The following is a 25144-nucleotide window of genomic DNA, read 5'->3' as shown; positions in this document are numbered from 1 at the left end:
TGAAACATCTAAACAGGGAATGCCCTCATGAAAGTATATTGTAGTTTTGCTTACTTCGAATTAATTGCTGTTTCTGCACGTTCCTATTGAATCTTAAGTGTAGTTTACTTCCCTTTACTGTGTATCCAACATACTAACAAGCTCAGCCAAGCCAATATGATATACTTTGGACTCTTGGACTTTATTTTTTGAAATGCTCGTTTCAAAATACAAGGACAAATTTACAATATCCATATGTTTTGTTGCCAGCTGTCTGATTTAGCCAAAGTGTTAGCTTGCTTGTCTTCACTTGTCACATCTTACTGATTTGCCAGAACTTAGAAGTAAAACACAGATTTTGAGTGAGAATCTGCAAGCAGCGAATTGGCAACGCTTGTAATGGTTTAGAAAACAGTGGAATATTTATGTAAAACAGGAAGTTAAATGGATCGGATCATGTTAAAATTAATATCCATACTGTTACTATAGCTTTATATCTTTGTATTTAAAGTTCTATATTTTTCAAGATTTTATGCCAAAATGAGTCATGTTCACTACAGATAAACTAATTGGAACTCTGTTATAATTGATGGGAGGATTTTTGGAGTAAAGTGTTTCCATCAGCTTTTTTTTGCACAGTGTCTGACTTCCTTTAAAAGACATCAGCATATGTAGTGTTTCGTTTAGCTGAGAGTGAGATCTCGATCTTGATCTCTCCACTGATATGAAGTAACCGAGCAGGGCATTTATTGGGTGTGTCTGTGCAGAAGTTGCAGCGGAAGTGGTGGCCTTGTCTCAGCCTTGTTACAAGAAGACCTGTACAAAAACAAGGGAGTCTATCTGTGGTAGTCTAAGGGTGGCCCCTACAAAGACAAGGGAGTCTGTCTGGGAACCTAAGGCTGAATAAGAGCTTTAGCTGGATGTCAAAAATGTTCATGTAATGTGCAAAAAGTACATTTAACATTGCTCTGGATGTAATGTAACTGGCCACAGTTCACTCCCCACCAAAGCACTGTGAGAAAGACAGCAGTTAGTCTTTAATATGTAGATATTGTGGAAGTGCTCAGTAATGATCACATCAGGTTGGCTGCAAATGCAGTCCCCTCTGCACAGCCCCATAGAGTGCCAGCTACCTCAGGGGTTTATAGAACTCCCCTTCCCCTGAGCCACCAGTGTGTTAGCATTAGCCTCAGAAGAAGTGTGCGTTTGTCCAAGGCGATGCCCCTCTCGCACTATATGAGCGGTGCACCTCATAGAATTCAGCGGGTCCAAAGACCCCTCGCCTGTATTGAGGCCACTCGAGCTGCAGTTCTCGAAAAACCTCTGCTGTGAGAAATCATTCAGGTGACAGGACATTATAAATCAACACCCCCCCCTCCAAAAAAAACACAGAGGGTAATTGAATTGTTTTCACATGGATATTTCCGCAGTGAAATGTGTGTTAAATGCGCATTTTTTGGGGGGTGAAATCCGATACACTGCTTGGCTAAAGGCCACGCTCCCCTTGGCCAACATCGCGGGGACTTGGGGAGCTATTACTGAATAGAATTCACGTTTTGCATTTAAAATGGATTTAACTGCTGCATGGTCCCGGGCCTGACCCTGTTAACGCTCTGCTGTGTCTAGAAACCTACGGCACAGTTGAGCGTTTTCAGGATATTGGGTTTTTTGGAACAGGGAGGTGTTGTATTTGGCAGGCAGAGGAGTTTTGAGGGACGTTTTTATGCACGCAGAAGTACATCTGCAACAGTCCTTAGTGTTTCTTTTATTCCACAGTGCATTAACAGTCTGCAGAGGAATCGTTTCCTGACTACGGTTTACTGTAGGCTTACAAACCATAGCGAACCACTGAAAGGGGGCGATTCAGGGGCCTACAGGCAGTCAGACAGTGCTCATGTGACGATGTTATTGTAGACATCCACAGGAAAGCCTTGGTGGTTGACAGCATATACTTGATTTATTGTATTGATTCGATTTACGCCAGTTCGTTTTTTTGTAGGGAAACATCCCTGTGCCTCATATATAGCAAGCAGGCCCCAAAACCCATCCAGCATGGGTAATCTCTCCATAATAAATGTGCAGTCTGAGGAGTTGTCTAATTACCAGCCTACCTGAAACGACCGTCCACGGGTGACGTTTGATTATTGTTCTACAGGCCCCGTTGGTTTGGGCTGGTGTATGTTTCAGAGGTTCTCACACACACACACACACACACACACACACACACACACACACATACACACACTCACACAGCCTTTCAACTGGACAAACTGCAGGAGTTGAAGTTGATTAAACAGTCAAGTTTACAGAAAGAAAAGAACTTGTGTCGCAACAGCAGCCCCCCAGGGGTCCAGTGCTGCGGTTCCTTGCGGATGGGAAAAATCTGAAAATTAAACTATCCAACAAGAGAAAAAAGCTCTTGGGTCTTCTTAGAATATCAAGTGAGTGATATAGAAGAGAAAAGGGAGGCATGAAAGCAGCCGTTTCCAAAGGGTATTCTCCTGGCACTTCAGATGCTGATAGGATTGGCTTAGAAGCTACACACAGTTCCATTTTTAGAAGATATGCGGCGCAAAAGACTCAATTACAGTAAATGTTCTGCTTGAGTGTATATGAATGAAGCTAGCTAGTCTGAACTGCCGTTCTACAGTCTGAGCTATAAAATTTACATTTCTGTTTCCGCTCGAGATGAATTGCATTCTTATAGTGAAGGGATATAACATGAAGGGGGGGGGGGGGGTTGTAAGGAGATGGGGTGGGTTGTAGCATGCAACTGAAAACTGACAGTTTAAATCTTATACTATACGTGCATTGAAACATATGATATGTATAACGATTAATCATTGATGTTTTGTGTGTAAAAACAAAAGATTTCTGGCGATAAAAATAAAAATAGACTGAGGAATACTGCATTGAATTCTCTGATGTGCCTGAAATTGTGTGTAGCTTGTGCCTGTAGCTTTGGTCATTCTTAACATTTTCTTTTACTTGCATGTCCTTTTACAGCAGCAGCTGATAGTGTCCAATTAGAATGGACATTGCTGGGGAAAATATAGATGTGATTTCATTGCACCTAAAATTGACTGATATATTGTTTTGCAACTCCAGGAAAGAGCACACTTGCTCTTGTGGTAATGGTAAGTCACAGGAACTGTGGGCTTGAAAACTTTGGGAACCCAATTTCGGGTTTAGCAAAAATGGCACCACACAACCGGAGGGCACAGAGAAACATAACAAGCAGCCATGACTCATCGGGTTCCCAGAGTGCATTCTGCTACACATGTGAACTTTCCTCCCAGTGACAGTCAAAAACACGCATCATCCCCTCTCTCTCAGTCATTTTGTGGGGTCTTTAACTTGGGCTTATTTGTTGCGCATTCCAACAAGCCAATCAAAATGGAGGCACTTGTAGAGCTGGCTCTGTGTGTCGACTGAACCCAGCGTGGTGGTTTAATGTGCATGATAGCGCAGCTATACGACAGCACAGAACAGCGGCAGGCTTACATATTTGGGTTCAGCCGGAGAACCGGGGTGATTTATGGCAAGGCCAGCAAACCGCATGTTGCCGAGGTTGAGGCAACACTCATTCACTGTCACTTCCTCCGCCGTCTCTCGCGAGCGGGGCCCTTTAATCCCCCTGAACGCCGCGTCCCGCACACTATTAGGCACTTAAGCGGGGACACAGATAGTACTCTTTATGGTTTCATAATAACGCCCCTTATTTTTCACGGCGGCAGCGGCGGAAGCGTTATTTATTGTGGCTGCGCTCTGCGGAGATTAATGGACCGTCGCCGGTCCGAAGCTCCTCTGCGTTTGGCTCCAGCTGAAGGAATCTGGAAGGTTATCAGGCCCTTAAATCACCCCGTCTGCCGTGGACGTCCCGAATCGTTGCGGCGGGGAGATATGATTGTTAAGGCGCTCCGCTGCGCTGCACCCCCGCTCCCACCTCAGAGCCGTCAGATAACCTCGTATTGTTTTTGTATGAGCGTGATTTTTTGCGCGGTGCCGACATCCCCGTTGCCAGATTTTTCTTGACATTGTCATTGTTTTCCACCGCGTCCCTGGCCCGGCGTATTTTCACCGCATACGAGTGGGGTGATAAAAACGGCGACAGGCCTGGAGGGCTCCACTGTTTTAGCGCCCCCTGCAACCCCTCCCCCCCCCCACCCGCCCCACGCGTTTCGCTGAGGGCCCGCTGAACGGCGTGGTGACATTCGCGATCGCCCTCCATCTCTCGCTCCACTTTCCATTTTGTTTTGATGTCTTAACTGTAATTAAGTCTGAAGTGTTTCGCGGAGGGTTTTGGCGGCCCAAATTGCTGAAGGTTGGGCTTTTGTAAGGGACTCCTTATTTCTGAGGTTGACCACAGAAGAGGAAGAAGCGCTTTTAGATCCCGCATGAGTGCTTTTGCAGGAGAGAGGGGTTCTTTCTCTCTCTCCCTTTAGTGCTGTGATCTGTCTCTTTCTCCTTCCAGCCAGCAGACTGATTGAATGGCATCATTGTCTGGGTCATTCAGAAGTTAAGAGGTTTTTTTTTTTCCCTCCCTCTTACCTGTGCTGGAGCCAAAGGATCGCTACACAGGCTACTTTTACACTGATGGATTCAGTAAGAGGAGAGGCCACTCTGCTCATTTACCGCTGGTAACTTGATTAAATAGGGACGCAAGATAAAAAACAATGAGAATCGGAAGGGAGCGGATGTATATTTTATAGCATTTGCTTAGTAGACTCCTGTATCCATGGAGACTTGTATTGCTTCACTGAACATATTATTCATTCATACAGCTAAATATTTATGGAAGTGATTTGGGGGGGTGTACTTAACAGTACAACAGCACCGTCCCATGCGGGATTCAAATATACTCTCTGGATACAAATTCTCTTCCGTAACTGTTCGCGGTTTTGTGCGAGTCCATGCTTTGTGTGTGAGAGAGTATATGCTGTGTGTGTGTGCACACTGTGTGTCTGCTGTGTGTGTCTGTGTGTGAGAGAGTACATGCCACGTGTGTGTGAGCATATCATCTGTGTGTGAGTGTGCTCTGTGTGTACATGGGAGAGTGTGTACTTTGTGTGTGAGATTGCATGCTGTGTGCGTGTGAGAATGTGTACCGTGTGTGTGTGAGAGAGTACGCTTTGTATGCGTATGAGAGTGCGCTGAGTGTGTGTGTGTGTGTGTGTGTGTGTGTGTGTGTCTGTGTGAGAGAGAGAGAGAAAGATTTAGCGCCTTGAGTGTGTGTGGGTCGGCCATCGGGCCAGCGGGGGGCGTTATTATAGAGAAAAACTGAATTCATTTTATTGTGAGTCCGGAGGTGGGTTCTCATGCTTGAATCAGATTGATTGCCCCCCTCTCCTCGTTCCTGTCAAATTTCTATTAGACCGTAACAGGCGTAAAGCTGCCTTTGTCTGCCCCGCGCTCTGGCAGTGGAGGGGGGCCAGAGGTTACTCCAAGGCCCGCCTCTGATCTCTGCATTCAGCTGAATAATCTCTCCAGCGTCTCTCATGCCTCGCCCTCAGCAAGAATGGCTCCCTTTATGAACGTGGGAGGGGAGAAGGGCTGTTGATTAATGCCGCACAAAGAGCACGGAACTGCCAAACACTCCGAGATAAACAGCAGCGCCAGACCGAGGGAGTTTATTAACAGCAAAGACGGCGATTCATAACGGTCAATTGAGCAAACTCACTTTTGTTAAAGGCCACCCCGGGCTGTTCTCCGAAGAGGAATCGCGCCCATACGTTTCCATGCAGGTCTAATTACATTTAACGTTTAGGCTGCGTGTAATTGGAATGAGGAATTTTCGGTTTTCTGGAAGAAAGTCAATGCGGTTTCGGAAATGTACCTGGGGGAAAGTTGGAAGGCTAGTCAGATGTAGCACACAGTGTCCCGTGGCAGTGTGATTATGTCTGTGTGTGCACATGCATGGGTGGGACATCTAGACACTTTTCCATGGGTTTTATTGTGTCTTAGAACATTGCAAGGTGCTTTTTATAGAGCTGTCTGGACATATGGAGTGTTTTATGTACAGATGGCGCTGCGGGATGCCGAACAGATACAGCTTCTATACTCTGTAGACCAGTTGTTTTTCTGTTTTGTCTGCCTCTCAGAAGGATCTTATTTTATGTCCATTTTCCATGCCGCCACGTTAAACACGGTCTAACCCGACCCTCTCTGAGCCTCCCTCCCCTCCTTTCGCTGGTGCGGGGTGCCCCAAATCTCCGTCTGCCCCGGATCCTCTCCCCCCACGGGGGCCCCCGACATATGCAGCAGATCAAAGGGGTGAAACAGATTCACCTGCGCCGACGCCCGGGCGCAGTGCCGGGGGTACCCCAGCTGTGCCCCCCCCCAGCCCACAGGACTCCATCGTGCCTCAGCCCGGATTAGGGGGCTTCGCTCTTTAAGTGCCTTGTCCCGGATCTCTCTCCCACTCCTCCCCCCCTCCCCCCCCAACCTATCCCTGCACCCAGGAACGCAGGACTCACCGTTTTATGACGGGTTAATTCCGCCTGGGTCGTAAATCAGCACCGGGGTGCTTTTTAACGGCCTTTGTCTAACGAGTGCTGGAGAGCGGAGCGGCCGGGTCGTCCCGCACTCGTGCGAGTCACGGCTCACGGGCCGCACGCAGCATCGCGTGTTCCGGCTCGGCCTCGACTCCGTCAGGCAATGAGCGGCCCCCCTTCCGCACGAGCCGCATGCGTCACGCTCCCGATCCGAGGGCATCACCTACATAATTCATCCCCCATCCGTGAGGGGGGGAAAAGAAAAAACCTCAAGCAAAACATGACAATATATTTCACAAGTGGGGGGGGGGAAGCGAGTGAGTCATTCCTTTTCAAATAAACTCCAAGCCTTCAGATTGCAGTTTTTTTTTTCCCTTTTCAGTTCGAGATGTCTCTGACACTAGGCTGGCGATACTCCACACTCACAGCTTGTCCTTTGATGGCATATCAACGAGAGGAGATTACGCCAGGCCAATTGCTTTCGTGCCTGGAACTTGGAACATGCTGGGCATAAATTCACCCAGTTTGATGTTTATCACCTTGGTCTGTCCCGACAAGACATAGAGACACTCACAATGGCTGCCTCTGCAGCTCTAGGACGCATCCATTCCTGGCACCTTTCATTCGCGCAAGGCCCACGGAGATTCATAACGCAGCTGAAAATGAGCACCTAATCTTAAAGGTTTCTTTCTTCCTTTGAGTGACTGCACAGTGACAGCCTCCACCCTCTGCGAAATGTTTGTTTGTGCTCAGCGATTGTTATGTTAGATTGCTCCTAAAAGGGAATAATTGTAACATTGTGGGTAGAGGACACAGTAGCATGTTATATAATGAGACATTTTTTCTGCCTACACCGAGAGAAAATTAGATGGTGCTCAAATGGCTGGGATTACAGTGAATCACGGCTTTAAGTGCTGTTTGTCATTTCGCTTCCTGCTATATATAATGTCTCTGAGAAAGACACACAGCAGAAAAACCTGTCTGCGGAATCAGGCCGCTCATGCCTTTGACAGGGCTTCAACTCAAACAATCATTGGTCATTAAGTGGTCTGCTCTTCTCCTTGAGCTCTGTCGCCATGGCGAGGACTCAGCAGGGAGGCGTAATGGCAAGCAGCAGTGACAGGAGCCAGAGGTCCTCTCTCTCCCTCTCTGTTTCTCCTCTCTCTCCCTCTCTGTTTCTCCTCTCTCCCTTTCTGTTTCTCCTCTCTCTCCCCGTTTCTCTCACACACACTAACTCCCTTTTTCTCCCCCCTCTCTATCTTTCTCTCTCCATCTCTCTGCTTCTCTGTTTCTCATACACTCTCTCACTTGCTCCCCCTCTGCTTCACTCTTTCTCCATATCTCTTGCACGCACACACACACGCACACCGCTCCCCCCCACTGTCTCCTCTCTCTCTCTCTCTCTCTCTTTCTCTCTCTCCCTCTCTCCTCTCTCCTCTCTCCTCTCTCTCTTCCCCTCCCAGTCTCCCCCTAAACGCTGACTCTATATCTCTTAACCTAAACCATGGAAGGCAGCCCAAAGTGTGCCCAGCCGTCTATGCAGAGAAAGCTCCGGAGCGCTAACTGTGCATGAAATTGAACTGATAAGAGAAATTGACCAGATGTTCCAGTCTGTAAAAATAGAAAAAAAAAAAACTTTGCTTGTTGCCTGATTGAGTGAAAAACCCTTAGCCCCCTTCTCCCCAACGGGAACCGCTTTGCAGCGAAGAGCCATTTAATAGAGCCTGCCACAGCTCATCATTGTCAGTGTGCTGACAAGCCCGTGGCCTGCCCTTTTTTTTTTTTTTTTTTAAATACGTTAGCCGTGACAGGTATTGACGGGCAGAGGTTTACTGGCCTCAGTTATTGTTGGCGTGCGTTTCTGTCTGGACGCAGGCCGGACCCAGAGGAGCACGCGGTCGAGCTAAGAGCGCAGGCGGTCGTGTTCACGCCTGCCTTTTGGCCCCTGTCATCAGCTTGCCATTTTCGCATCCTAGAAATAGCCCACGGAGCACTGATAAAGCCTGCAATTAGTGTCGCCTTCATCTGACATGGAGACCTTAAGTCTAAGAGGACTTTTCAGGTTAAGTGGTATTTAAAGCCATTGTTTGGAGGGCTGCTGAACTCTCAGGGTGTCAGAGCACCCATTGTGAAGGAGCCATACAGTATGATACAGCCAGCTATCTCTTTAATTAAGAAATGGCGAGCTTAGTTGGGCCGAATGGCCTGTTCTCGTCATCATATGTTCTTATGTTCTTATGATAAAATACATTGCTTTCATACTTGATTTATTTTGAGCAGTGCATAAATCATTAAGTTGTCTCTCTATGGGATGACTTGATTTGAATTGTGGCTGCCTCACTAATAGAACATAAATTTCTTGGCCAAAAATGGCCAAGAAATGAGTATTTTCTGTGTTGTTTTACGTGTGACAGAAAAAGTGACTGGCTTGGGGTCAGCCCAGGTGCGGAGGCGGGCAGGTTGCGAGGCCAGTGTGGCCTCCCGCGGTCGCGCTAGTCGCTGTCGCATCTCCACCGTGGCGGGTCCCACGTCAGCCGGGGCGCTAGGAGCGGCAGCTGGCCATTGCTGGAGTGCATGCTGGGTCACCTCCCCTGTGCGAAGCTCCTCCTATCTGCAAGATGTCATAATTAATATCCATCCGCAGCCTGGGAGACGGGAGACGGGAGGCGGTGTGCGGGTGTGGATGTGTGTGTGTGTGTGTGTGTGTGTGTGTGTGTGTGTGTGTGTGTTTGGCCAGGGGGGAACCATACGTGGACGAACAGCAGTCCAACACGACAGAGATTTGACTTCTTCCCCTCACTTAGCATAAGGTATACTTATCACCCCTGCCTGGAGAGGTGCTCGCTGTGCTCTGTGTTTTTTTTTTCGGGAGGTTTCCCGCCTCCCTCCGAAAGCGTCGGCGCCAGGCAGGGTTTTCATTTCCGAAGGGTCATTACATTTCTGTTTCTTCAGCCAGGTAGAATCTGCCCGTGATTGTTTGTCCCGGGGAATCCGGGCCTGCCGCTTGCGGTAATCGGGGGGGGGGGGGGGGCTGCGTATCATGTCAGCATGCCGCTTCACCCCTCCCCCCCCATCTCCGGCCCCCGTCTGGCAGTAATGAGAACGCGCGTTTGCCAATTCCCGCGTCCTCCGCCGCCGCCGCCGCAGGGTAATTGGGATGTGACTAAGCATGAATGCGCGGCGCGTGGCTGTTTGACCTTTCGGCGGCCCCTCAGATAGCGCTTTGTCTTCGCCGGGGGTATTGCCTCTTTCAGACCTCAGTTGGAAGAGCGACTGTCGGCGGGTGGTCCCCGAATGGGAGCGAGCGGGCACGGCTCCTCCTCGTACAGTCGCAGGGGACTGAGCTCATTCGCCGTAACGGGCCGGATTTACGCGGCCTTTGATTGGCAGTGTCAGAGCATGGAAACTACCCGTCGAGACAGGCTCCTCTGCCTTGTTTGGCTTTTATTTATTGTTCTGTTTACAGATTCTTACAATTAGCATTCACTGAGAACGTTTGGTGTGTTTTTGTGCATCCTCTTCTAATCTCTTGTGACATTTGGGACAGGAAACGACCCATTAGGAATTTCATTTGGGGTCTGGCTCTGCCCCACTGGATGTGCTTTTTATAATTCCACCCTTTTTGGGGTTTAAGCAGACGGTAATGATGTTTCCCGCTAAAGGACCCCTAAAGAATCACTCAATGGAGTGAACTACAGTAGCATCCAGGCCTGTGTGTAGAGGAGAAGGGGGACCAGGCGACCGTCCTCTGAGTCTCCCTCTCTCTGCTGTCACCTGGGAGTCCCGTGGACAGAGAGGACGGCGTGGCATCGTTTGCCGCCTGCAGCCTGCGACCTTGGGCTCCGAGTAAGTCGCAGGCAAATCAGACCTGACGGCAACCCGAGGAGGTGACCTTGCCGAGCGCGTGGTACCACAAGAGGGTGGGGCGGGGAGGCAGGAGAGAGAGGGAGGAGAGAGGGAGAGTGGGTAGAGAGAGAGGGAGGGGTGTGGGGCGGGGGTGGGGTGGAGAGAGAGAAGGGGGCGAGGGGAGGGGAAACAGAAAGAGAGCAGGGAGAGAGAGGAAGAGAAGGGAGAGGGTGAAAGAGAACGGGGGAGAGGGTGAAAGAGAACGGGGGAGAGGGTGAAGAGAGAAAAGGAAAGAGAATGGTCAGCAAGAGAGAGAAAGCGGGGAAGAGAAAAAGAGTGAGAGAGGGAGGAGTGAAGAGGTGGGGGGAGAGAGAAGGGGCAAGGGGAAAAAGAGGCGCTTTTTTTACACTTCAACCTGGAAAGGGGCATCTCCTACCCATTGGAGCCATAGAATCCTACTTGGGTTCAGCACATGGTTGCTTCCTTCCTGAATGTTTTGTGCAGTATGGAGTGTTACGGTTACGGTTGTCTTTTTATTTATTGTACAGTGTTTTACCTCAATCCTAAGCCCCACTCTGTTCTCTCTCCTTCGAAGTCTGTATTTCTGAGGCCTCGGTGCTCATGTTGCAAATTCAGGATCATATCCGTGGGGTGCTCTGTTGCCCTTCATAAACCAGTGCAGTTCCTGGGGCTTTGGGCAGGTAACACGGTTATACAGTAACCTAGAGTAGGCCTGTAATCCTGAAAAGCCACGGGAAAGGGAAAGCTTTTGGATCCACCAAGAATGTGTAAAATTAGTCGTTAAAAGGGCCATTGACTCAACATGCAGCTGCCGTGTCCATCCAAACACTTCCTGTGGGGATAATATCCTCGGTAGAAAACATGACGTCAGTTTCCCGGTCTCTTAAATGTAATTGTAAGGTGAAGCAAGATCTCTACCCCCTAAAGATAAGCCCTGGGTACGCTCTAAGAGGCGGAAAGGGGGGAATCTGCAGCCGGGGGTTATTTTCTTCTGGTTGGTGTAACATTTCTTCGGTATAAAAAGTTGAAAAATGGCCCGGGACAGGGAGTGGAAATCCATATTTTTCTGCGCCCGTAGCGACGAGGCGAAATGATTAATTTTTCGCGTATGCAGGTCATCCCGCGAAGCAGCCGCGTCCCGTTCGCAAGGGGGGCCTTGGCGGCAACAAACGCAAGGTTGCAATAAAACAAGCAAACATAGCATCACGTGCGCTAATAAATCTTCCGGGGGGTGGGGGGAAGGGGGGAGGGGGGGGCTGCGCTAAAGTTTGAGGAGGCCATTTCATCATCTTCATAAAAGTGGCCGAGCAGCACAATGCTGGCGCCCAGAGGCGGTGTCAAGTGCACCGGAATTAGTGCCCTACTTAAACCGTTTTCGGCACTTACGAGCGCTGAGGAGAGCTCCTCCTGCCCTAACCCCCTTTTTCATTAAAAGGCCCTGTGGGCTTTTTCGGCAAGGACACAATAAGGATTTGAAAATGAACCTCGGGAAAGCAGTTTGTTTGCATTTGCCAAGCACTTAGCGGATCGCGGCCCTTTGCTAGGCTCATTTGTAACCCGGTCGGTCACTTCGCTTGTTCGGTCTTTCCCCGGGTTTACTGACTTCTCTCTCTTTGGAAAGTTCACAACGCTCCAATCAGAGGCATATGGGAAATCATTATTGAGAAACCACAGAATTTTTCAGCCATAGGTTTGTTTATAATACCATTAGTTTTATCGCATTGTTAGTGCTGGCATGGGCCCAGAGAGAATAATATTTGAATATGTATCTTAATATAAAACGTTTTATTGCCCAGTAGTTTGAAAATGTGAGGAATTTATTCGAAGCGTGCTGAAACGAAACACTAAAATTTTGTTAGGCGTGATGTCTGCTTGGCACAGTGCAGCTTCACCAGGATATCAGTGCTTTGTTTTAGTTCTGAGCTTTGTTTTCGGTCTCCACAGCTGCACAGCACCCTTGCCAGTGCAACTCTCTCTGTCCAAGAAACGTGAACCGCACTCCAAAAAAGCCAGACCCTGGAAACACCGTTCCGCAGCGGTGTTTTTCGATGAGCACCCCTCTTTCCGGAATTCCAGAAGGGGTAACCTTTCTCTCTCTCTCTGCCGCTCTCGTTTTTTTCCAGTGGATGATCCAGGAGCCGCACAAGGTGGCCACCTTCTTCGGCTGCATCGGCACGGACAAGTTCGGCGAGATCCTGAAGAAGAAGGCGGAGGAGGCGCACGTGGACGCTCACTACTACGAGCAGACCGAGGAGCCCACAGGGACCTGCGCCGCCTGCATTACCGGCGACAACAGGTCAGGCCGCCGCCCACTCCCCGCCCCCTCTCCCTGGATGGAGCACGCTCGGTGTTTCCTCAGGAAGAGGCGAGGTCATGTTACAGAGCGCACGCTGGGACTCACACTGTTCTCCATTTATACATCTTATTACTGTTTCTATCTATCTGTCGGTCAGTCTATCTATCTATCTATATATCTGTCTGTCAGTTTATTATTATTATTATTATTATCTATCTGTCTATCTGTATCTATCTGCCTATCTATTTGCTGTGGCGAAAATACCACCAGAGGTAATCACCATACACATCTCAGACATAATTGGCCAGTTGTTACGTGAGATTACATACGTACCACACCCACTCCTGGTGACCGTTGGCCAACTAGTAGGGCCCCCTGTGGAGTACAGCTGCGCACCCGCATTGCACTGTAATTTGGGAAGTGGGTCCCAGGGCAGCTGTCATTGAGCGACGGCAGACTAGAGCAGGGGGGCTACTCAGGGACCCCACTCTCTCAACGGATTCAGGGCTTCAGACTGGAGCTCCCTCGAACCCAACCCCAGGGGAAACTGTGCGCGTACATTTTTGTTCCACCTGAGCTCTTAATTACTGAGCATGATTGAGCTGTTACATGAAAACTGGGTTTGTCTGCACTTGACAGGTGCGTCATGTTAGTACTGTGTGGAGGGAAATGTCTGGTTGCTGTGTTTGTAAAAGCTGTTAGTAACTCGTTTTTATCTATCTTGGCTCTGAAAATGAGTCAATCAGATGGATTGGTATTACATTTAAGATCAAAAAATTTGTCAGTTAACTCAAAGCCAAAAATGTTTTTAATTTAACAACAAATTCAAGCTTACATAAGACCTACCCAGACTTTAAGGGACACTTATAGACAAAATATTTTCAATAAAAATTTCTAACTGTAAATATCTGTGAGCACCAGTGTTTTCACTATAACACGCACTGTTAGCAGAATTTTCAGGTGATGCAAAGCCCAAATCAGTATTCAGCCAGCAGTTGAATCAACCCGGTGCCTCAGGAGCAGCCTGAATAATAAAATCTGAATAATAACAATAAAAATAACAATAACAACAGCAGCAACAACAGCGATAATAACGCAGAAGCAGAACCTCCTGGCCCCGGGTCCGTCGGCCCTGCCTTGACACGGGGCTGGTTGGTTCGCCGGCAGTGAAAATTACAAGTGCCTTTATTTCATATCGTATCTGGTCCCCGCGCGTGGAGATCATTTCTGCTCAGCTGCAGTGGTCCATTGTCTCTGTGCTGCTCTGGGCTCTCTAAACTTAAATCAAAACACTGACTCATCTGATGTTTTACAGCCCGGTAAGCTCTCAGTGGTATACACTGTGTTCGGCAACGGCGCCAGACATGCAAGACTGGGGTTGCTGTGGGGCAGCTGAATTATTTATAGCAGGTGCTAACGAATTTTGGAAAAAAAAAAAGAAATTAATTAATAATACTAGGTCAACTAAAGACAGGCAGAATGCAATGGGCTCATCACTGTTCAGCTTGGTCAGGCAGTGACAAGCTCCATAAGAACCGCACCAATCCCTCGCAACGCAAATCATAGAATACACACTGCAGAAAACATGGCCTGTTGACAGGCTACTAATAACACACACTGTGCCGCTCTGTCAGACACAATCATTATCATGACAGTATTAACAAAGACAAGCTTTGTGTGCTGGGAAAGAAAAACTAATTTACCAAAAGTGAACGCACCGAATATCGGCAACAACACACAGGAAAGTGGTCTCCACTGTCCCCCTGAAACACAGGCTATTAAACGGTGATGCTGACACCCTGACGGGCCTGCTGACACATCAGACATTGATATGGTCGTTTAGACCAGCAAACAAAGACTGGTGTACCCACCAGTTACAGAAAAAACTATCCGCCTGTTTGGATTCACAGCAAATGATCAGTCATATTGATAATATCCACTTCTTTGGTTCTGGAACTGATCACCAACACAAGTTGCTGGTTTGAGCATGGCCTCTGCGGATTTTGGTATCACCAAAGTGAAACACACTATAACCACATTTGTAGTCATAGGAATCTGGCTAATCCCTGAAAAATATAGCTCAGATAACATAAAACTGCTAAGCAGTCAGTGGGTTGACAAACACAAGTAGCCAATCAAATCAGACAATGTGAGGTCAGCAGCGTTGGTTCACCATCAATTATGACATGAAAAATCTAATTTGATCACTTCAAAATTTTATTCAATTTAGTCTTATATTTTTCTATATCTAGATTTTTTAGCCTATGAGATGCACGAATGTTTAGTTTTATTACAGTATATTCAGGGGTTGCTATAGGGTAGCTAAGCTTTTTCTATGGATGGGTATAGGGCCCCTACTACCATTCCTGTCCTAATTTTTTGCATATATATTTCATTGGTATCAGCTGTTTTTTTTGACTCTCAGCATACCAGACCTGAATTACAGTCACAATTTAAATTACAGGTAACTGTATAACTTTAATCATATTCAGAGCTAGGTTTATTATTATTGTCTTTTTTATTTGTTTCTGTTTTTTGTCAACACTTTTCACAGCATTTTAGGTGATGAAAGCTGTTATGATTTGGCTTCTTTAAAATGTCTCAGTCAACAGTTGAAGTTAAGTTGAAAAGTCTAGACATAGATGAAGTAAACTGAAATATTGCACTAGAAAGAGCTGAAGACAGATTGGAGAGCGTTTAAAAGCTGTTTTTCATATGTGGAATGTCTCTGACAGCTTGAGCTGCTACTTTGTAATTACAGCCTGCAATGGCGTTTTCTTAACATAGGCCTTTGTAGCTCAGATGCACAACTGTTTACAGATGTTCCCTCTCCCAGCGAATATTTTTCACTTCAGTCGACTAGATGGGGATGCAGCACAACGACTTGGGGGGGGATTGATTTTGCCCGGGTCTGTGAACTTTTATTTTTGAAAATATTGAACCGTTTTAACACAGGAGATGAAAACCATGGCTCATATCTGAAAAAAAAAGCAATAACTCCAGCTCCAGGTGCTTTGTTCTTTTGGAGCGTGAATTATTTGGACATGAAAAGATTATGTAAGAGTGGCATCCGGGCAGGGTATGTTTGGTGCGGCTTTGCTGGTGCATTCTTCCTGTCTCTGCACAGGAACCGATCAGATAAGCTTGCGGTCCATTATGTCTTCAGTGGGTGACCCGCTTTTTGGAAAATAAGCCATGCCATAGGTTGAATCACGTTGGTGTGCTGAAGTGAGGTGTTTAGTTCTAGTATCTTTAGGAGTGCTCGCTGAGTGCATTGCAAGGTATTTGCATTAATTTTGCTGGATGTGTTGTTAAGATGCAAACGCCGCCTGATCTTGCCTTAATTTAGCCTGCTATGCGGTTAAAATCTAAATGCCACTCTGTGTGGCCTTCATTTGGCCTACTTTTTGGTTCACTTTCAAGAGGCCTGTACAGCTGTACTGGAGTAGGTGTTGGAACCTGGGTGTGGTGATAGTGGGGTTGGCGTTGAATGATGCAGGAGGGAATGAGAGTGGAGCTGTTTGCTGCTTGTTCATGCTGGATTGTGGGCTTGCTTTCGGTGGGTTTTCGTATCCGTGAGTCAGTCTGACAGGAGTGGAGTTTCCCGTGAAAACCCCCCTTCTGTTGGAGTTTGTTTTCATTGGGCCGGCGTGTTGTAATACAGAGCTCTGTGGTTCTGTTGCTGCATGGAGCTGCGCACAGCGCTCTCTGTACCCACACCTCCCCCCACCTCCCAAAACCGCCAGCCTGCCGCGCGAGTTCCGCCAGCGCCCCGCCGACACCGGAGGCAGCGGAGGTCACGGTCCGTCCCACAATCGACCCGCACATCGACCGGCCCTTTACGGATCGATACCCTCTTGCCCCCCGCCTTTATCCTCCCGCGGCCCGAGGCGTCCCTTGCCGACTCCCTCGCAAGCGTGTCGGACGCTTGCGGGCCCCCTTAAAAGGCAGGCCGCCGTTCTGGACGACACGGAAAGGTCGCCCACAATGGTCCTCTGAGGTGTGCGGCAGGCCGCTCAGCTGCTGGGCGTTTGGGTAGATGGGATAAAAGCTTCTTTTATTTTTGACTTTGTCAGACTCTGACTCCAGAGTGGTCATTACCCCCAGGCACCAGCAGGGTATTACGTGATGTAGCAAGCAGCAATTTGATTTATGTTCCCACATTCTCGACAATTTCTGTGGTTCCATTTACTTACTTATTTAATTATCAGAGATAACTGAATAAGTGTTTTTCGATGTAGCTCTTTGCAAGGTGTGTGTTCTTGCTTTAAGATGAACGGTCTAATCAGTATATATTGGTCTGTGAGTTGTGGAGAGTTTTTATGCCTGTTTCCCAGTTTTTAGACCCGGATGGAATTTCCCAGAGTTCTCCAAGCCGAACCGTAGCGGCCTCATGCAGTTCTGCATCTTATCTGGCCGTCTGCTGTACGTCAGCGAGCCCTCACCCACGCGGCATTTCAGTTCTCCATACTCAGTACCGCGCAGCAGGCCGCCGTTATTAGAAACGTGCTCCTCTTAGCGTACGTGAGGAGGGCTGCAGGCTCTCTGGGCGCTGAGTTTGTACCGAACGTCCTCCCCGCCGTGGGGGGGTTGTGCCGAGCACGGCATTTCTGGAGCTGCTCAGCCGCTAACGTGCGCGTACCTGACAGACCCAGCCGCGCCGGAATTCAGGTCAAGTGGAAACAAAGCGATCCCCCCCTCGGATCGCCCTGCAACCCTTCGGACACACAGCACGCTGCGTGTTTGTTATTTGGTATTTTTTTCCCCCAGATGCTGAGCTGTGGCACTGAGTTGAATGATTTAATGCAGTGTAATAGATAACATAGAACTCTGCAGTTCTCTCAGCAGACTGATGTAGGAACCTGCGGGTTCCAACCATGGTGTAGTATGGGAGAGGGGTGACGTTTAATCTCACCCCTCTCAATAAAGAGGAGCTGGATAACGAGAGGGTGGGGCTTCCCTTTTTTGCAGATTGGAAGTAGCCGTTTTACTGACATAGCAACCGAGGCGAAGGGTAATGATGAACAGAATCCCCATCACTGACTTCTGCTGCACTTCACATGCCACTGCGGTGTTGACCCTCTTGTTCGCTTTTGTGTTTTGGTGGGATCCATCGAAAGTTTTGATCAGAAGCAATAGTCTGTTAGCATTTGCTACTGGCAGAGTACATCTGCAGCTGTTATGCAAAGCAGACTCCTTATACTGGCCCCGTTAAGCCCTCTCTGATTGCAGCTTTTAATTTCGTCTGATGTCTAAGATTTAAATGGAAGTAAGAGTGGGCAAGGTGATGTGATGTAGTTTTTACCCATTGAATAAAAGGCAGAACACATTGGGAAGCTCACGTAAAGAAGAAATGTTTTGTTCTGTGATTAGAAAAAAGTTAGTGCTAATGCTAAAGTCAAAATTGTGCCTGCTCTTCCAGGTCCCTCATCGCTAACCTGGCAGCGGCGAATTGCTACAAGAAGGAGAAGCACCTGGACCTGGAGGAGAACTGGAAGCTGGTGGAAAAAGCTAAAGTTTATTACATCGCGGTGAGTAGCTTTACCCTCGCAAGGTGGTTTCCTTTATAAATGCCAGATCGCTGTGTGTATGGGCAGAGGGTACGAAAAGTAACCATCTTTTCGACTTTTCATATTTGTTTCTGATTTGACGGAAAAGAGATGGCAATTTGCTTGAAATTTGGATGTTGGTAAATGAAAAACAATCTTTTTTTTTGGTCAAGGAATGTATATGAAAATGACAGAGAGGGAACATCAACCAATTAAACCACAATCAAAGTAGGTCACTCGATATTGCCTCTCGGTTTTTAAAATCAGAACAACTTCCTCAGGCTCTAACATAGTAACGTTGCCTGGCTGTGAAAAGGTCTGTTGACGCTGTTTTTCGTGACAAGAGGAACTATCTACGCAGCTGTGAATTTCTGCAGCAATGAAGAACGGTTCTTGGATGGGTGTGTGTTGTTTCGGAAGGCTGCTCTCTTGTGAGCCTGCAAGTTTGTGTCTCGGGAGGTCAGCTTGTTTCAGATTGAGTCTGCAGGAAACAGATACAGGTTTGTTCCTGTGCTAACGTCTCGCCCTCCCCTCGCTCCTTTCAAAAACATTACAGGGCAGTGCAGCACAGATTAATATAGCAGTTTAAATGGCTGTTGACCTGTTTATGGCTGATTGAAACAAACTGAATGGAATGCATTTTGCAAAGGACAGTATCGACTCATATGCTGTACATGCAAGGTCTACTCAAAGTTTGCATAAACAAAATGCACAAAATAATGAGCTATTAGTAGTGCTTACAAATATTGCATGATGCTCTCTAGTAAAAATTCAATACACTCAGTTTTTGAGAAGTAACCCCAGGGATATTGTTCAGCTGTACATACCAAGCACTCACCAAATCAACAGGCCTGAGAAAGCTGGGTATAATTCATTGGTGCATCCAACCAAACACTTTCCCTGGGTTTCATTATGTCTGAAAACAAGTCCAGCTGCCTTTTTGAGGTTTGTTTTCACCTGAATAAGGGAATAAGCTTACAGGGGGAATAAAACACCTCAGTTCATGGTTAGAGTACTGGCCAGGAAGCACACAGCCACGAATCTGAACATGCTCCACCATGAATATTTTATCACAGGACTCACGCAAGTAGCTCCCAGAGGGTTGGCTTCATTTTTTTTTTTTTTTTTTTGGAGGGGTTTTGTTTGCACGGGCCTGAGAAAAGCATGGCGGTAACCCCGTTTCCAGGTAAGCTGCGCGGGATACCCAGAGCGCAAATGTGTTTAATGCATTTGGTCTGCGTCCCTGGGTCTCCTCCGGCGGAGGTTTCCGGCGGCAGGAGCGGGCAGGCCGTGGGAGGGGTGCTAAAATCGATTTCCCAGCCAGGCGAGTTCATCAAAAATCCACTCAGTCCTCTCAGCTGCTGGGCCACAGCTCTAAAGCTCCCGGCAGCTTCCTCCAGCACTCACCCGCCAACCCTGGTGCCCGCACATTCACGGTCGTCCGTCAGGAGCCCACTCTTGCAAGGAGCCCAGCCAGTCCTGGAGCCTGTCCCTCTCAAGAACTCCGGACCGGGCCATCCACACGCCTTAGTCTGGGTGGGCACTTGTACACCAAGGTGCTTGATGTCAATGGGCTGTTTCCACACCATTGGTGTCCAATGAAGCCAAAGACTTGTGGTCCAAGCCTTGGCCAGAAGCTTGTCTTAGACATGTTACAGTGCTTGCTGATGTCATTTAAGAAAATCATCACATGCCAGGGAAAGGTTTTTTTTTTTTTTAACATTATATGGGCCCTTTTAGTAACTTTCATTACAATTATTATGTCCAAGGAAATCATAGTGCCGGAAATCATAGTGCATAAAAATGCAAGATATTTATGGTTGCATTAATGCTAATCATTGTCAAGAATGAATACAAGCTGTGCAGCTTAATATTTTGTTTTATGTAGATGTAAAAATTCTTTTTCTGTGGTCGGTATGTCATGTCCCCAAGCCTTTTATGAAGTTGTACAACATGTAGTTTGTGCCCTAGTACTTTAATGAGACACAGAAACTGTGCAAGGGCCCATAAATATTGTTTATTTCTCCTCGTTGTTGTGGAAATTCAGTCCAGATTTCAGTGTGGTGGGAGAGGGTCCTGTCCGTGTTAGCGTGTTAGCGTGCTCACGGAGAGTAAACGTCTGATTAATCACTTGGATCGGGCTGTTTCGCGAAGGGGTACGGTTCCAAAAAGCTGCCCGTTTGAACAGCGCACCGGCCCGGTTCCACTCCGACCAGACGGGACGTGACTCAGGGGGGAAGAACGCGCGGGGTAAACAAACTCTGAGCCTTTCGGAAAGGGGGGAGCGTTTTTCAGCACTGGTGGTCCCCCCTCAGTCCCTGCTTCACGTTAGGGTGCGTGCGACGGATCACCCCCTGTGGACTGGCCCGTGGCGAGGATCCTTGGGTCACGTTGCGGGGGGTCGCGTCAGGCCGCTGTCCCGGGATCACCTGCTCCAGCACCAAAACTTCGTGTACGCCTTTGACTTCACCACCATCCTGCTCCACGGCCCAGTAAGGTCAGCTGCTGTAGATGTTAGCATTTAGCGCACCGCGCAGCATCAAGGCCAGCGTCAGCAAACGCCTCCCCGACAGCGATCCCCGTCAACCTCGACGTTAGCCTTCGAACGTCCCCGTCACGAAGTCGCGTCACAGCTTCCGCCCGGCCCACTTTTCATTAGATGAACATCACGGGGGTGTGTGGGGGGGGGGGGGGCAGGCTCGTTTCACTTTCCTCCGTAAATCAGATCAGAAAAACGGCGTGCGAGAGCATTGATTAACGAGGCCTGGTGGGGCCTCTCAAGGTGCCTGCTACTAAACGGCATGATTGGGCGAAAACAGAGTTATTAGAGCGCTCTCTCCGACAGCAGACAGCTCATCCAGAAGCAGCGGCCGTGGCGCAGGCGAACAGCAGTGCCATTTTTCACAAAGAGATTGTTGAACTTCTGCCAAATGTTTAGTGGCAGGCTGTTGCTAGGGAATTGGGGGTCCTGAGGCGAATCGTCACACATTGAGCAATAACAGGAGGGAGCAGAGAGACACGACAAAGGAGGAGAAAAAACACAAGAGGATGCATTTAAAAAAAAAAAAAAAATTACAGATGCGGTATCGCTATTTAAAATCACGTTGTCTCGTCTCAGAAATCAGATTTAACCTCAGGAAGACGGGGGGGAAGGATATGCCAGCAATGATGACTGACTCTAATTGAAAGAGATTTTTGTGTGTGTGTCTTTGCGTTTGCTGGCCCAGTTAGCTTTCCTCCAACACCCCCCCCCCCCCCCCCCCCCCAACGAGACACACACACACACACACACACCCTCTGCAGTATTCCGCCGGCTTGTTTTTCTAACCACAGAGCAGAGTTTGCCCTGTAATTTGATCTCCCCTGACAGATGCGTTTTCTATTATGCCACTTTAAATTAACCTATTGTGCCACAATCCTTCTTGGCCCCGGCAACTAAAGTGACTCTGATTCAACCCAAACAGATTTGATACAGGGGGAGAGTGTGCCCTTAAAGGGGCTGGCCTCCCTTCCTCTGGAACGTGTGAACCCAGTCACGTTGAGAGAATTGGCGGAAGAGAGAGAGAGAGAGAGAGAGAGAGAGTGAGAGTGAGAGGAGGGAGGGAGAGAGCCGGAAAGGAGAACATCAGCGAGAGAGCCGAGAAGGCATCTGAACGCCCTGCTTGCATGTGGGCCAGATTGACCCAGAGGGGATATAATAAAGTGGAGCTTATGTCACTCGTGAGCGCGCGCCAGGTCCGCCGAATTGGGTACGTGTCCCCTGGGGGGGGCACCTGGCAACACGGTGAGAGGGGGCGTGAGAGGAAGTGTGACCTGTGCGACGTGCTCCGCTGGAGGAACGCCCCGCAGCATCCCGCAGCGGCCCCGCCTGAGCTCATAAACAGCACCCGCGGCCATTTTACTAGAGAGTAAAAACCCGGGGAAAGTGTTCGCTTGGCTGTGCCAGTCAGAATCACGAGGGTGACTCACTTGTTGTGCGCTTAGCTGTTTCCAAGTAAGAGTCTCCCTGGTCAATAATTAGCTCATTTTCAAATAATTACTGACATTTTTCCCCACAAAATTCATGTCAAGCACCACGTACATGTGCATGGTAAAAAAAAAAAAAGGGAAAATTGTGAGGCTTATCCTTTTCCAGGGAACTGTCGTAAGTGTCTTGTAGCATGTTGGCGCTGAGCACGTTTGGGCATGCTGGCACAGAGAGGAGCTTCAGACACCACCAAACATGAGGGTTCCTCACCTCCCTCCTTCTCTCCTTTCCTCAGCCTGTGCCCGCTTATTAACTTGCCTGTTTAGGTGTACCTGCTGTCAGCTAACCACCCCATCATTTCACTTTTCACTTTGTGTTAATCCTCACACTCTAAGCTGCTTGTACTGCTGCCGAACACCCTGAGTGGCCCGTTTCAAACCGTCATGTGATGTTTTTTCATCCTTGTGATTAAGGGTCCACGCAGCCCACGATCTGATAAGCGTGTGAAGAAATCATGTAGATTATATGGTGTGCTGGGCCCGTCGTTTTACACTGGTGTTTTTGGTTGCGTTAGAGGTGTTGGGGTGTAGTTGGCGTGACTCCCTGAGCGGGAGGACTCTTAACCTTTGCTGATATCCAGTACAGATGGAGCTCAGTGAGGCTTGCTGAGAGAGAGAGAGAGAGAGAGAGAGAGAGAGAGAGAGAGAGAGAGAGAGAGAGAGAGAGAGAGAGAGAGAGAGAGAGAGAGAGAGAGACTGTGAGGGGGATGAGAGTGAGTCAGAGAGTGAAGGGGACAGAGAGAAAAGGAGAAAGGGAGAGAGGGGGTCAGAGGGTGTGGGCAGCAGTGTAGCATAGCAGTAAGGAGCAGGGCACGTAACTGAAAGATCGCTGGTTCGATTCCCTGCTGGGGTACTACTGCTGTACCCTTGGGCAATGTACTTAACCCACAACTGCCTCGGTAAATATCTAGCTGTATAAATGGGTAACAGGTGAAACTTTAACAAATGTAAGTCACTCTGGATAAGAGCTTCTGCCAAATGACTGCAATGCAATGTAAATGTAATGAGAGAGAGCAAGAAAGTAAGAGAGAGGGAGTGAGAGAGGTAGAGAGGAAAGGGTACACTGCTAACGGTGTGCCAGTCGGCTCCCCCAAGAGACGGCTGGGCCCACTGGTGCCCGTCCGGCCAGGCCTCCACATTCCCTGGCAGCGGCAGACAGGGGCACACCACACCGGCAGCCAGAACCTCAGTCTTGTAGCAGTGACCACACACACATTCCCCACCCACACCCTCCTCCTGCTCACCTCACGCACGGTCGGGGATGTCCACTGCCCGTCAGAGAGGGCTCACAGCGTGCGGATGCAGTCAGGGAGGAAAAGCATCCGGCAGGTCTGCTCTGCCTGTAAGCGGTCGGTTAAGGCACCTACAAATGAAATGTAACACCGCTGTACATACGTGTCGAGCTTCCCTCCTCAAGCCCCATTAAATCCATTTGCAAACACTCTTCATCTTGATTAGAAATCGTTCTCAGGGGGCTGGACCCTGCTATTTGATGTTGCTAAATGCCATCATAACTTCAATCGGTGTGCACTGTGAATACCTGAAGTGGCAGGATGCTGCAGCAGGCCTGAAAATGTTCTCCGCTGAGTCGTAATTCCAGCTCACCCGCTTTTTAAAGTGGACGTCCCTAATCATTAGCCAAAAACGTCCAAGAAAGTTCTGTTTCTCTTCAGTTGAATTCACTTTTCACATCGATCAGTTTTACCTCTCCCACACATAAACATAACAACTTGACATTGCATCACACATTACCATTTGAAGCAGAACCCCTTGATCTCATAATGACATGCATATTGCATGTCACTGTCAGTCCCGTGTTTCCTGAGTATCAGAGACGTTGTTCGCAGCGGTTGGTTCAGCGGAGGCCCGGAGATGTTCTCTCCCTTAATTAAGCCGTCATCGGTCGACGTGAGGGGAGTCACGTGTCGCAGTCTGAAGCAGTGGGGGCGGGGGAGGGGTCTCTGCTTCTGCGGCGCCAGCGTAGTGGCGCATGGAATTTCAAAACATTCCAGGTTAGCGCACAGCGGGGTGGGGGGTGTAGAGGGTAGCCCCCCCCTTCCCCCCTAAAGGCCCTCAGGCCTCCCTGTCCCATGTGGCCCTGCTGTTGCGCGGACAGGCAATGGAAGCCCCCCACATGAGACTTGCATGCGAGCCGCCTTTCTACAGCTCTGGGGGGGTTCTGTGTGGAGCACCACTGTAAAGGCCTTGCTTTTCAAAGGTTATTACAGAGTTTGTTGAGTTGAGTATTACAGCCTAATTATGGTTGTTTACGTAATTTCCGTGCCCCGCCAGACGTTGCATATAAACTCTTTCTCCGTGTTTGTTTTTGTCTCTGTTCAAGCAAACATACACTTACCGTGTTATTTGGAGACACAGAGCCAAGGTTAGGAAAGGATTTGTCATCTGAGAGCGCTTACTCACTTTAAGCCTCCTCCGTGCTGTCGTGTCGGTTGAATCCCCCTGATTCATCAAATCTGTGACCAAAAGTTGAAAGGTAATTGACTGTTTATTAATGCAATTATTCCACAAGATTACGATGCTTAAAGTGCACCTTGGGAGACTGACTCAATCTGTTGTGTATTTGTCATTCATCTAAAAACCACCTTTGTCCTGTCATGTGTGTCCACACTAAATACACACTCCGTCTTTCAATACAAGCAAATAGTGGTATTACAAGTTAATAAAATACTGAAAGCATTTTAAGCCTCGTCTGACACACGCACTTAAAACTTGTACAGTTGGCTGAAGTGGTGATAAGTTAAGTCACAAACATTCAGTGGAGTCCTGTCTATAAAGGTGGGTGGGGGGAAGATGAACTTCTAAGTGATAGCGCAGGACTCGGCACTGAATGAACACCAGAGATCCCCCTAGCCAACCGCTGTGAAGGCCTCTAAATCACGGCCCGTCTACATAAATCCAGCCTGTCGTGTTAG

At 48.4% G+C, this 25144-nt stretch overlaps 1 protein-coding gene across 1 annotated transcript in view; it reads left to right on the top strand.

Annotated features, from left to right (window-relative positions):
• adka (adenosine kinase a) overlaps positions 1–25144 on the top strand; it is a 135679-nt gene that overhangs the window by 51954 nt on the left and 58581 nt on the right. Inside the window, exons 5-6 of the mRNA XM_036547129.1 lie at positions 12464–12636; positions 18059–18167. Of these exons, the coding sequence (XP_036403022.1) occupies positions 12464–12636; positions 18059–18167 (282 nt within the window). The remainder of the gene's footprint in view (positions 1–12463; positions 12637–18058; positions 18168–25144) is intronic.

The sequence above is a fragment of the Megalops cyprinoides genome, chromosome 15, assembly GCF_013368585.1.
Source record: "Megalops cyprinoides isolate fMegCyp1 chromosome 15, fMegCyp1.pri, whole genome shotgun sequence".
Lineage (NCBI taxonomy): Eukaryota > Metazoa > Chordata > Actinopteri > Elopiformes > Megalopidae > Megalops > Megalops cyprinoides.
Note: the sequence above shows the minus strand (reverse complement) of the source record. Positions and strands in the feature narration are given on the sequence as shown.